Source organism: Solenopsis invicta, chromosome 2, assembly GCF_016802725.1.
Source record: "Solenopsis invicta isolate M01_SB chromosome 2, UNIL_Sinv_3.0, whole genome shotgun sequence".
NCBI lineage: Eukaryota > Metazoa > Arthropoda > Insecta > Hymenoptera > Formicidae > Solenopsis > Solenopsis invicta.
The window spans coordinates 82,782-97,841 of NC_052665.1; the positions used below are offsets into that span (position 1 = coordinate 82,782).

General features: G+C 33.1%; 1 protein-coding gene across 1 annotated transcript; it reads left to right on the plus strand.

Moving 5' to 3' along the window:
• Nucleotides 1–1,066: 1,066 nt before the first annotated feature.
• LOC120356970 (THAP domain-containing protein 2-like) lies at nt 1,067–2,860 on the plus strand. Its single transcript, XM_039446033.1, has 4 exons — nt 1,067–1,391; nt 1,673–1,838; nt 1,960–2,050; nt 2,262–2,860. The coding sequence occupies exons 1-4, from the start codon at nt 1,282–1,284 to the stop codon at nt 2,837–2,839; spliced, it is 945 nt and encodes a 314-aa protein (XP_039301967.1). The 5' UTR covers nt 1,067–1,281; the 3' UTR covers nt 2,840–2,860.
• The last annotated feature ends 12,200 nt before the right edge of the window (nt 2,861–15,060 follow it).

Consider the following 15,060-nt stretch of genomic DNA (forward strand, 5'->3'; position numbering starts at 1 on the left):
GTGCTAATATTTATAACATCTTCAGAATTAGACAATTTATTAGCTGATGAAACATGTAAAATTGCAATGTGTTCTAATGGAATACAATTTCCGCTATGTACGTCACGTACTTCTGCATGAACTAGTATTTTTTTAATAGCTGCTTTAAACTGACGAACAGTGGGATTATTGTTATTTCCTCCATGACGTCTTATACATCCAAATAATAATTCAGCATGATCCTGGCTTAATTTATAAAAAGGAATATACTTTAAAAGTTTAAGCTTTTCACAAACTTTTTCATACAATTCAAGCGTGCTGTGAATACAGATTAGAAAACCTATAAAACCTGTTTTTTTGCGAGAATTAATTAAAAATTGACCATTATTTGTTTTTAAAGATAAAATTGTAACGATACGCCCCTCCACCGTCCACGCGCCTCCGTGCCGTCCACCGAACGACCATGATGTAAGAAGAAAGGTGAAACAAGTAACCAGATGCGCAGTAGACCATACTCTAGAACTGGGTCCAAATTTTGAGATTCAATATGGCTACGGCTCCGGTACTGGGACGTATGTATACTTGTATTTATACGTGAATCTGAGATAATTGGTGAATCGAAGAAATTCAAAGCTACTTAAAAAAAGAAGAACGTGAAGGTAAGGTTGAGACTTTGTACATTAATGAAAATTGTGATTTCAAATTTTTTAAACTTGGATTAGAAGAAATTTGGAAAGTTATAAGAATGAGCTTATGTGTATTGCTAAATTGTTGTATTTCATGTTTATAACAACAGTGTTTATTGAAACAGTAATTTGTGTTAAAGATAATAAATTTCAAGTATTTTTACATTTTTATATTTATTTTTTTTAACAACATCTACATTTTAAGTACGTGTGACTACATATGATTGTTTTGTATTCAAATTGCGTGGATATATTTGGACCCAAATTTAATTGGCTCACCACATCGAGCCACGCCTCTTACCGCGCATCGAGCCGCCGACGATGCGCGTTGTTTCATCTCATGGAGCTATGAAATAGCTGGAGGGAGCGTAAGCTAAATTTTCAGGCGAGGGGGGTGAAGCCGGAGAAGTGAAGGGAATTAGCTTGCGGCCATCTTGGTCCTTCATAAATATACTATATGTAGACTCAGGCTATTCACCCGCCGTCGTACGGCGTCATTTTAACACATTTGTGAAGGAAGCCTTGCTGCTTGCTGCATTTACTTCTGCGTCGCGTGACTTCGAATAAGTTGTTTAAAGCAGTGAAAAATAATATATTTTATATTATTCTTAACAAAATGCCCGATTGTTATGCAAAAGATTGCAAGAGTCGGTATGGTGAAAATCGAAAAAATCAATTCCAATTACAATGGGAGCACATTCACGGCATAAAGATCTCATTTCACAGGTACGTTTAAATATTAAATATTAATTTACTATTCAGATTACAAGATAAATTGTTTAAAGAGAACTTCACGTATTGGTTTACATAATATTTTTATTAATGCGTGGATAAACATCGTGCGATTAAACGTGATTAACTCCATAAGAACTTTACATTTGTACTTGCAGACATTAATGCTTGCACGTGTATAATTATTTTAATTGAAAAATATTTTTATTTGTCTGTCATTGAAACTCTGCTGTATATGGTATTAGTAACAATTATGATGAATCCAATGATTATAGAATACCAACGAACTTAGAAAAGCGGAAACAATGGCTGGATGAAATGCAACTAAACAACAGTGAAATACCAAAAAATGCAACGTTTTGCTCACTTCACTTTCAGGAAACCGATCTGGATCGAACGTCGCTAGCTTGTGTAAGAGTTAAACCTGGTGCTTTGCCACATGTATGTATAAATTGATTTATTAATTATCATTATCATTACAATTATATTTATTTACAATCATATACACTTATATATTGCGTAAATAAGTATAAAGAAATAATAGACAAATATGCTTTTTCAGAAAAATGTGGAAATTGATAACAGAGGACTGGCTACCAAAGGTGTAAAATTGTTTAATAACAATTCTCTCGACATCAATCAAAATCATGATGGTATGAAAATTTCTTGTCTTAACATCTTTACATTACTGACATATATTATTTACATTGGTTTAATACTTAACAAAGAAAAGAAAGTTTTATTAATTGTAATTTTGTTCTAAATTGTAGTGTGCACATGTTAATTCGCTTTTTTACTTTAATTTTTTAAGAAAAAAGTTGATTTAAAACTAAAATTTTGTTTTGTTCGTCGCTCTTTATACAGATACCGAGCGGAATTGCAGCACACCTCGTCGTCAATTAAATAATCGTCCAGATTCTTTGGATGATACACCTCGGAAAAGGATGCTCAGGACTGTGCTCAAAAATACACGAGAGCGTTACAAGAAGAAAGTGAAAATTCTACAGCAGAAACAGCGAAGATCAACGAAGCACATTGCGACATTAAAGGAAATATTGAAGTCTTTGAAACAAAAGAACCTTCTTAACGCCGAACAAGTAGATGTTTTAAAAGACTTGGGTATGTTCAATCAACAATTATTAAAACGTCAAATTAGCCGTATTAAAAAATCTCCCGGATCTAAAATGTATGAGCCAGAATTAAGAATATTTGCATTAACATTGCATTTTTATTCCCCACGCGCTTACACGTATGTTCGGAAAAAATTTAATACCGCATTACCACATCCTAAAACAATTTGTAAGTGGTATAAGTCAGTTAATGGTGAGCCTGGCTTCAATAAAGAAGCATTAGAGTCGATAAAAACTCGTGCTGAGCAAGTCGATTATCCACTTTTTGGTGCTCTCATTTTTGATGAGATGTCAATAAGATATAGCATATAGAATACGACGGGAACAAATATAGTGGCTACGTAGATTTAGGTTCTGAAATTAACTGTGATAGCGGAGCAGTAGCCAAAGAGGCCTTAGTGTTTCTAGTCAATTGTATTAATGGCTCTTGGAAAATTCCCATTGCATATTTTTTAACTGCTGGACTTAATGCCGAACAAAAAGCTAATTTAGTTCGACAAGCTCTAACATTATTACACGAACATAATATAAATATTGTTTCCGTAACATTTGATGGCGCAGCGACTAATTTAAGTATGGCCTCTATTCTCGGCTGTAATTTTCATACTGCAACTTTTCAGACATACTGTTTACATCCAATGACAGAGAAACATGTCACGGTGTTTCTGGACTCATGTCATTCTTTGAAAATCTTACGTAATTATCTTGGAAATCATAAAATTATCATTGATGACAACAAAGACACAATCCAATGGGACTTTTTCAAGAAGCTTCACAATTTGCAAGAAAAGGAATGTCTGCACTTGGGTAACAAATTAAGAGCGCGACATATACATTTCTATAAACAAAAAATGAAAGTAAAGTTGGCTGCACAACTTTTCAGTGCTTCCGTAGCTGATGCGCTGGAAATTTGTAGAAGCGACTTGGAGCTTCCCGAATTTGCTCAGTCGGCACCAACAATAAGATTTATACGAATTATAAATGACGTATTTGACATATTAAATTCAAGAAATATGAAACAAAAGGGATTTAAACAACCTCTACATAAGGGTAATAGTTCCATTATTTTAAATAAATTAGAGGAATGTTACGTTTACCTATCACAATTGCGCAAGGCAGACAATGATCAATTATTAAGTCATTCGAAAAATAAGTTATCTGTAATCGGTTTCATGATTTGCATTAAAAGTTTAATGAAATTATATAATGATTTAATTGTTAATCAAAACGTGCTGAAATATATTCCTGTATATAAAATTTGTCAAGACCATATTGAATTATTGTTCGGCACGATACGTTCACAAGGAGGTTGTAATAACAATCCAACAGTTAGACAGTTTAAGGCAGCTTATAAAAAAATAATTGTTCATATAGATACCGTAGAAACAACCACAGGCAATTGCATTCCTCTAGAAGCAGTCTCAATTTTACACGTGTCCGCTAATTCGAGTGACATTATAAATCGTTCAACACCAAAATCACAACTATTCAGCGACAGCCAAACCGAAAATGAAAATGATCATTTGCCTTTTCTGCTCGATAATGTAACTTGTTTGGAATATTCAACACGGGTTATCGCATATATTGCCGGTTTCATTGTTAGACATTTAAAAAAAAACCATACATTGCGAAACCTGCATTGAAGCGTTAATAGGTCAGGAAACGCATATTGAATGCTCGCTCATTAATCTTAAAAATCGCGGAGGCTTGTCATTGCCATCACACGATGTAATTGCAATTTGCAATAAAGCTGAACGAGTAATACGATTTGCTTTACGCGAAACCAATGGCAAATCGGTTCTGCACCGAATTAGCGAAACTTCTATAGTACATGAAATTTTACAACAATGTATCGACACAAATTTATTTTCGAGCTTAAGAGAACATCTCTATGACCAAGATGCCTTGTATAATCATAGTTACCATCTTTTAAAAGTAATCGTATGCAAATACGTAAAAATTCGATTATATTTTATTGGTCGTATGGATTCGGTTAATAATCTCGTAAGTGTAAGAAATTCATTAAATAAATTAGTCTTATTTAAAGGACAGTGAAAACATCGTAATGCTATTTTTTATCTTTCTTTATAAGCTCTAACATATGTATGAGATTTTTTATATTTCCCTACAAACTATGTGTGAAGATCTATGAAAGCAATATATTGAAATAAATTATATTGCTTAATGAAGCAATATAGTTCTTTCTTTGATTTTGATTTTTTCTTTTCTATATATAATGTCCTTTTATTTCTTAATGTAATTTTACTTTTTATAATTAAATTTCATGTCAATAGGTTACACAAATACTATTATATCATTATTATTAATGTACAAATTTTAATATTATATGTAAGAAAAAATAAAAACAAATTTATATAAACATGTTTGCAAATAAAATGTTATGTGAATTTTATCCTAATAGTACGTTTAGTACGGTAAAGATAAATATTTATATACTAATTAAGTTAATGGACCAAACAATCGGATAATCTGTAATATATATATTAAATAAATTTACATTATTACGGATTGCGATACATATACATATATATATCGCAGTCCGTTAAATTAGCCACCAGTCGTCGCCATCTTGGTCCTTCATATCCGTTACTTTAGACTTCAATCCCCTTGCCCCTTTGGCTTCACACACGGGGCAATACGCTCCCTCCAGCTATTTCATAGCTCCATGTTTCATCTTGTTTCTTACATCATGCACGCGGCGACACGCGCGCCGACAGTGGCGTTCCACAATGCTTCCACTCTGGCTTGGCCGACCGAGCGCGCGGATTGGCTCGCCCAACCGCGCGTTCGGATATATAAGCCGGCAGTGGGAACGCACAGGGCAGATCCGTCCGACTACCCGACCTGTCCAGTGATCGAGCATTCTCGATCGCTCCCTGGAGACGAGTATTCTCGTCGCTCTCCTGTTCCTCGACGGTCATTTCCGTCGCTATCCTCGGCCGAGTATTCTCGACCAGTCGACTCCGATATCTTCGACGAGCATTCTCGTCACTATCACCGGCCGAGCATTCTCGTCACTATTACGTCCGAGATCCTCGACATTATCACCAGCCGAGCATTCTTGACCAATCAACTCAGAGATCCACAACGAGCATTCTCGTCATTATCACCAGCCAAGCATTCTCGACGAATCACCGTCGTCCTCGAGTACCTTCGTTGTCACACCGACATTGAGCCGACTTTTTGGTAACCTAGTCATCGGTAGGGCATCCGCGCCCTGTCGATTAAGCGCCCCACACAACACGTGTGACTGTTAGTCGACTAGTAGCCGACTTTTCTCAGTTGACTTAAAGGCGACTTTCAATAGTTGACTATAACTCGACAGCAATTAACTGTTTGTTGACTATTTGTCGATTTTTGAAAGTCGACAAATGGTTAATAAATAGTCGACTGAAATATAACTCAAAGTCGACGAAAACTTTGTTCTTTTTATGACAAAAGATCTTATACTCTTTTAAGTTATTTATATCTTTTCGACAAAGCGAAAAGATATAAATGATAGATATTTTATCTAGCCAAAAAGACAATATAAAAAGAAATCTTAGTTTTAATTTGCTCGTAGCTCGTTAGCGTCCCTTACGGAAATGAACTATTGGAAAGCTAATAATCACTATTGACTTACAATAGTGATTATTCATTCTCTAATAGTGATTATGTAGCATCTAATAATTGGGTTATTCGCAATAATCATTTCCTAATAGTTTTTGAATGAGTGATTATTGATTTCATAATGAGATTATTTGCAATAATCATTCCCCAATAGTTCTTTTATGAAATGATTATTGATTTCATAATCAGGTTATTTGCAATAATCACCAGCACAGTACTTTTAATAGTTAATATATAAATGATTATTAGTCGACTATTCACAATAAACCCAATAAGAACTGGATTGTTTTATACGTTTATTAAACGCAAGTATGGTATAAAACAGGTATAGATATGTGGCAGATACGTATGTAGGTAAAACGGTTTTTATACGTTAGTGCAATATATAGTACGTTTATAATAATCGTTCTTATCACATATATATAATACGGAACGTATTTTATACGTTGAAAAATGGTTTATAAAATGCCAGAAATATTTATAACACGTATAAAAATACTATCAAATACAATTATATACTAATTAAATAAACATTTCTTAAATACGTTTATGATTTGTAAAAGTTGTCCCTTTAAATAACCTATCAAAAATAGAATTTAATATCCAGGTATAATATACTTTTTAATGTAAATATGTTAATAAAAGTTTAAACGTAAATTATATTTATATGTTTTCATTGCAGCAATATTTAAACGAATAAACGTATTTTATACACATTCGGTATAGCTAATTAAAGGTTTATTGAAAACGTATATTATTTATGAAATGAAAAACATTTATAAATCATTTTAGAAATATCGAATATGGTTAAAATCCAAGACATTCAATTATTAATAGTTATTTTACACGTAAAAACATATTACGGTGCTCTCAAAAATCGAGCGATTTGCTTTGGTTTTGAATCTCAAACATAGACTTTGTACTATGTCTATGGTCTCAAAGCTTTTTCGCGACGCCAGTCTTCGCGTCTTCGCGGCTTGCGCGGCTTCCACTAGGTGGCCACGCCGCGGAAGATTTTCTCGTGAGTCGAGTGCGGCCACAAGCATTATATCTAGGCGCTACCGCGACTGTTTTTTTAAATCACACTTCAGTAAAACTTTTGGGAATTAATTGTTGTAATCTCGAGACGAAATTCGCTTTCGTTCTTTTCAAATGTGATGTGTATGTGGTTCGCTGTTACACATAAAATTTTATATTTTTACGTGTAAATAACAATTTGTATTGTTATTAAATCTTGTATATAAATGTTTAATTCAAATTTAATCTTTATTTAATCCTTTTGAACCAAAAGGAAGAAATATTTTTTTGGAAACTATAATTTATTACGTTTAAATTATTGATTTATCAATCGTATTTTATACGACTATATAAATTGTAGTGACTAATAGTCGACAAATAGTCGACTCACAGTCAACTTATTGTCAACTTGAAAAGTCGACTGACAGTCAACTACTTTTGGGACATTCGTCTACTATCAGTCGACTCACAGTCGACTGGCAGATTGACTTAAAAGTCAACTCTTGCCTTTTATAGTCAGCTTAAAGTCGGCTCATAGTCGACTTCGTGTTGTGTGGGGCCCCTTTGCACGGGACGCGCTTAGGCGAATCGCGGAGACGAACGCGCCGGCGACGTTCTGCACCATGGTGGAAGTATTACATGGTGTGTGCAAAATCCGCAAACCACGCCCCTTTTTCGCTTCTGATACCGCTCAGACCCCAGGTATACCAACTTCGAAAAATTAAATGTTTGATAATATCAGGTTACTACAACTGTTATGATTGCATCTTTGTCGCACTCTGCTATATGTTCGTTGTGTCCTTTTCTCTGAAAGAATTGCAGTTTGTATCGTTTGTAGTACGCGTGATTTCGAGAGAAGTACGTAATTTGAGAGATTTTATGTGAAATTTAGTGAAGGTGGTGCGTCGGTGCATCGTAAAATAAATAAGAAGCAATACTTAAAAGATGATGAAAGGAGAAAAAATAAAAAAATGAAAAAATTATTTCCGCAACAAAAACATAATTTTTGCAACAAAAAATAAACATAGACCAACTTTTGGTGACTTAGTCAACGATTTGCGAAAATTTTTAAAGAAAAACTGATCCTGCTTCCTTTAGAGTGAGATTATCTCAACAAGACTGCATCGACTTTTGTGATAGATGAGCAACCTATACTAGTCAAACTTCCACAAAAATTAATCAAAGTTTGTAAAATATCAATTTTACATTTACTCGCGGCATTTTATGCAGATCGAGTAAAACGATCGCGGCTTTTCAAGCGGAACGATTTTAAGAATTTTATACATTACTCGCGGCATTTTATGCGGATTGAGTAAAAAAATCGCGACTTTTCAAGCGGAGCGGAAGGAAATCTAGGAAAAGCACTATATATAGTGCAGTTCGCGGCCTTATGGCGGATCGAACTAATTTGGGAGATAATTAACTGAGAATTCTTTAAAATTAAATTTTTGTATTTGTTTTTTCTTTTTATATATTGAAAGAGACCTTTAAAGAGTCATTTCATTGAATTTTATGTAATTTTATTTCAAGCCTTTCCAGTTTAATTTATGTTAATATATGAACAAACTTCTTCAATTATTGTAAAATATTAAAAAATATTACTTACATGCAAATCACACTCTTCCTTCTGTTCGAGGCTCTCGTACGATATTCACGTATGCGATAAAAAAAGACCGAGAGAATACAACATGATATGCGTGCAACGAAGACAACTACATTCAGTTGTAACAACTTTGTGGAGTTAAATAAGATTGGTACACCTGGGGTCTGAACGGTCAGAAAACAAGCGAGAGGGCAAAGAATTAGAGAGAGATGCTTGCAAACTGCACACACCATGGCTGTGTTCCGATATAACTGCCAGTACTGGCAGTGGTGAAAAATCCGTTCCGTTATTGGTACGCAGCGCACTGCGACAGCATCTAGTAACATCAATGACGTCATGAATGGTAGCCATATTGCCACTGTGACTACTGCAGCTTCCAAGGGGTGCTTTCCAGCTACGACACAAGTCGACACTGTGTAACACAGTGTCCATTAGTGTGAGTGAAACAACTAAAATTTTCTCTCTTACACTAATGGACACTGTGTTACCCAGTGTCGATTTGTGTCGTAGCTGGAAAGCACTGAAGGTGAGGTAGCTACAGTGCAATATGGCTACTATGCTGTTCCGAAATACGATGCTATAGCAGTGCTGGCAGTAATGCAGTAATATTGGAACAGTTGTGACAGTGTACTGTCATGACGTCACATTTACTGCACTGCCAGTAAAAACGGAACACAGCCCATGTTACTTCCACCATGGTCTGCACCCACGGTGCCCCATACGCACGCACTCACACGACCGCGCTAGCCAATCCTCGCGACTCCCCGACCATATGGGCAAACCTCCCGCGTAACCGATTTACCAGTATTTCGTGAACTCTAATTTCCGTTAGCCTAAGCACTTACGTAAGTTCTTTCATTCAATAAGGTATTGTGAGCGCACCTTTAGTCTCCGTTCGCGCGTTCTACCAAAATAATTCCGTTGCGTATCAGCTATTGTTTTGGAATCTGCGAGCCATTCTCTCTTTTCCGTTTACTCTGTCTTTTCTATTCGATTTTACACTCCAATTATTTTGTTAGCGATCTTATTCGCAAGCTCAACGACTTGCTTAGTTGGTAACATTATTTTGATATCAATCATTTACTTTGTAGCGACTTTGTCTCGACTCTACTTCATTTTGCAATAAACCAATTTATATTTTCTTCAACTACATCACTGCGTATGATCAATTCGAACACCTGACTAACCGACGAGCCTTATCCAGACCGATCCCGAAATTCCCGCACCGCACCGTTCACACCAGAAATCGCGTACCGTTATAAAATATATAACTTAATTTCATTCAATTTATTTGTTATTAATTTTATATTTTGCATGTTTAAAGGTTGCTTAATTTGCTTTATATTTTTTGAGTTCAAAATATCAAATAAATCATTAAAGATTCGCAAAAATTGAATTGTTCCTTGACAAAATTAAACTCTTTAATTTCAAATTGTCTTTACAAAAAGAAAGTGCATTTGCTACAAATGTACTACAAATTTGTGATGCTAATTTTACTTTCATTTTCTGCTTGTGATAATGAATGTGAGCACTTCGTAATTTATTTCCCAAATGTATACCTTCATTTTCTTTAAGTTCATGCAATTTAAATATATTTGACTAATTAACAGATTGATCATTTCCATCAATAATGTTTTTAACATCTCCAAAAACATTACGTACTAACTTTAACATATGGCAGGGATCCGGAAGTGCGAAAATTTTTCCCCCTGTGTCAAGATATGGAAATGATGTCTGTAATGATGTAACATTATCAACATTACACCCAAGAAGCTTAAATAAACTAAAATTTCTACTTGTTTCGTCACAAGTAACAGACACCACTCTCAAGCCAGTATTATGGATTGCGGAAATGCATTGTAGCGTAAGGTTTCTTTTCTGCTCAGCAGTTAGTTTGTTTATAAAAAATATGCTATAGGGATTTTCCATGCAGAATTAATGCATACAATAGTAAAAACTAAAGTTTCAGTTGCAATAACAGTATTATCACATGCAATATATCAACGTAACCACAAAATTTTGAACCATCATATTCCACATGCTGTCGAATTGCCATCTCATCAAAAATTAAGGATCCTACTAATGGATAATCTGTACTTTTTACACGTTGTTTAATACAATTCAATGCTTTCGAACTAATACCAGGTTTTCCTTCAATCCTATGATACTATTTAGCAATAGTTTTTACATACGGCAAGCAAGAATTAAATTTAGAACAAACATATTCATATGCACGTGGAGAATAATAATGTATAGTTAAAGCAAAAGTGCGCAATTGCTCATCATATTTTCATCATAGGCAAACATTTGTTTTTTTGCTTTATTAATTGTTAAAAAAATTTACCATTCGATTCATCCAAAATTTCTAGAATATCAGCTTCTTTACTATTTAGTAAATTTTTTTGTTTTAATGTATTCAATAAACATTTTAACGTTGTTATCCAATTAGCTTTTCGACGCACATTTTGTTGTAAGTTTTGCATTTTCTTTTTATAATGCTGTTTCAAAAATGTTATTCTTTTTCTCAGTCTACATTTCTCAGGAGAGTAATATGTTCTGCTAGGTGATACCATGACTGCTTTGTTGTTTCTTGATGTTAAAGGTTGTGCTAAAAGTAATAATAATATAAGTATTTCATTATTATTATAAATTTCAAAAATAATGATTAAAAATTGTTACATTAATTTAAATTGTTATAATTTAATAATAACTGCTACAATAAAATAACTATTTCTTATATATGAAATTATCCATGATTGGCGTTGATGGTCTCTCTGTTGATTTTTTAATAACTGCTATATTATATTTTTCTGTTTGTATTTTGTAAATATTTGTTTCCATTTGTGTATTTCTTATATTTATTTCACATTCTCTCTGAAATACATATATTTAACAAAAAGATATGAGTTTATATTATACATATTTCAAAATATTTCTGTTGTTGTTTAAACCTATATAGGTTGTGGCAAAACATTAGGCTTCAGTCGCACAATAGACGATGACGTACAAAATGCTTCTTCATCAAAATGATCAGAAATACGTGCTCCCACAGATATACATGATGAATTTATGTTTAAATGCTTGAGCCACAACTTTTGTGTTACAGAAGTTTTTGGAAAGCTAAAAACAGTATTCTCAACATTTATTGATAAAACAAGCTAGGCAAGCAAGTATAACACAAATTTATTACCTGTAAAATGAAATTTTTCATTTTATTCCTCAAGTTTTTTTTCCAATTTCGATTATCAGATCTATTTTTACAAAAAGGGACGGAACATTGCACCATTTTATTTAAAATTATTTCACGTATTAAACTTCACTGAATTTACAGTAGAAACAGTAAAATCCTAACCTAAGGAGCTGTGACTATACGATATAACGCCTGCGTAGAGAAACAGCCATTGAAAAGTGGGCACACTTTACCTCGGCACCTTCCCCGCAAAAGCTTCCTCCGCAGGACAAAATGCTCCATCCCTATATTCCTATATCGATGTGGTGTACATATTATGATATACAGGAACTTTAACATTTATTGATAGATAGTGCTGCAGTGTGCAACTGTCTTATCGATATGTATGTGATTTTCAATGTGTAGATTTGTGGGAGTTAGTGAGTCGAGCCATTCAAAGCGCTACAGATTTTTGTATTAACAATAGCTGCCCTGCCGAAAATGTGCGATTAAAACCGATTAAAACGGAATCCTTTTTAATCAGTTTTAAGCATGTTTTAATCGATTCAATCCACGAGCGGATTAAAAAATAATCGGTTTTAATTCTATACAAACCATAATTGATTTTAATATTGCTTTCGCGAATTATTTCTAATCCGAAATAATTACATTCTAATCCATACTGTTGTCAATCCAAATAAATTTGAATAATCGAATAGATATATATCCAAAATAATCCGCTTAATGCCCATTTCTATCAAAGGTTTAAATTTAATCATTGGTTAACTTGTAGGATGCTGGCAACTCCGAAATTTAAGCATTTTTACTATATTATATTAGAAATTTTGACATTGTCATTCTGAAAATTAACCAACAATTAAATTTCAACCACGTTAGTATATGGACATAAATTGTAGATTTTTTTAAATAAAAAAAAAGTTGTTTATTATAATAATATTGTAGGAACTACCCCTCCTCTTTTTTATTAATTTTTACCAATATTTAAGCTTTTAGAGATCATTATCTCTTGTTTTTACTTCAGCTATACCTCAATATAAAACCATAACTCTCAGAATATCTATATTTCTTTAAATATTACAGCCATTGCAAATTATTTATATTTCATATATTTATATTTGAACTGTGTCGCGAAAAAGTGCGGAGCTGGTAATTAATATTATTAGTTTCTTTTTTGTAATTTTTGTTTGAGTTATCAACTTTTTTCTTATGGCACGAGTCAACACAAACGTAGCCCAAAGCAGTATAATTAAGAAAAATACAAAGTTTGAAAGTGCGGGGCTGGCAAAAATTTGGTTTTTTATTTACAAAAAAAATACTTCATTTTATTGAGCTGCGAATTGCTCATTTTATTGAGCTGCGAATTGCAGCACAAATTAGCACAAACGTAGCACAATACAGCACAATTAAAAAAGAATATACAAAATTCAAAAAGTGCGGGGCCAACCATACACATTTGTAAATGTCAAAATGTAAACAATATTGATGTGTATTAGTCTCTCTTTTATTTGTTACTAGGTATTAACTTCGAAAGATTATAAGAATTTTGTAAGAGCTAAAGTTTTTTAAATACATGAATTTGAATATATCTACATAAAAATGCGTGTAAAAATGTTACATAAAAGTATTATATAAAAATAAATGTAACTATGAATAAATGCCGTGAGTGCCAACACAAGATGTTCATGAGAGATTTAGTGTAATTGACAAACAATTATTAGATGTTTCAATCCTCTGATTTGGATCATCTTCAGTATAAACTTATTATTCCACATGCGACGATAATCAGGCTTGTGTAGCACAGGTACAAAAATTGTCAGTCAAAAATAATAATGTACAATTGCAGTGTGATACATTGCGGTCTGTGTCATTGTGTGGCAAGTTTTTAGAATGGTCACACTGACTACAATTGTACTGCATCATTTTCGACTATCCATTTTAGTACCTGCGTTACACAAGCTTGATTATCATCGCATGTGGAATAATAAGTTTACACTAACAATAAGGATGATCCAAACCAGAGGATCAAAACGTCTAATAATTGTTTGTCAATTACATTAATTCTCACATAAACATCTTGTGTTGGTTCTCACGGTATTTATTCAGTTTGATTTACTTCTTCAGAGCCTTTCTAATAAATTGCGTGATGGAATATTAAACTGAAACGCAACTAAAGTAGCCACTATTTCATTTTAAATTTGCCAAAAGAATCGTATATGAAAATTCAACTACAGCGGACAAAGTTCTATGAGGGATGTGTGCTTGTAAAAAAAATATGTATGCACGGAAAAAAATGAAAACCATTACGATCAGTCGTCTAAAAATTGCATCTGCATTTATTGTGTCATCGATATGTTGCCATGTGCATCGATATTTGTATGACGTATATACGTACATAATCAAGGTCGATTGAAGTGACATCATCTGAATTATAGTCTTCGTTATAGAAATCTGTATTCCAAGAATTCTGTTCCCAAAATTTGTTCAAAACGTAATTGTAATCATAATTCAGAGGATTAAACTCAAATAAGTTGAAAGAATTTGCAAAAATACTTTGACGTGGCAAAATGTTTTATGCAGATGTTGTATTGACGATCTCTTGAGTTCCCGATAGTTCGTTGTTATTTCTACAATAAGTGGACTAATAATGTAATGTTGGCCGCACAATCTCTTAACTATAATTTTTATAATATCTGCTCATGAACATAAACGACATGTATGTACAACATAAAAATTTTTCGAGGAGAAAATGCGTAATTCCGCGTATAATGCGTGACCCAAATGTACTGCTTCTTTGCTGACACATCGTAATAATATTTATTTATTTTTATTTCTCTCATTGCTATTTTACTTTTCTAATATTCTTTGTTTTTCTTTCAATGTTCCTAAAATATATTTGTGTCTGTTAAAAGTCACGTTAAGTTTATTAAAAGTATAGTAATATTAACTTAAATCTCATTACATGTATTAAACAACTCCTCAAATAATACAATTATTACAGGGATACAATTTAACATGTATTTGTATTTATATACAGTTTTTTTATGTAATAAAGTGCGCTAATTTTTTTCGTAGAAAATAAATACAGAACAAGGT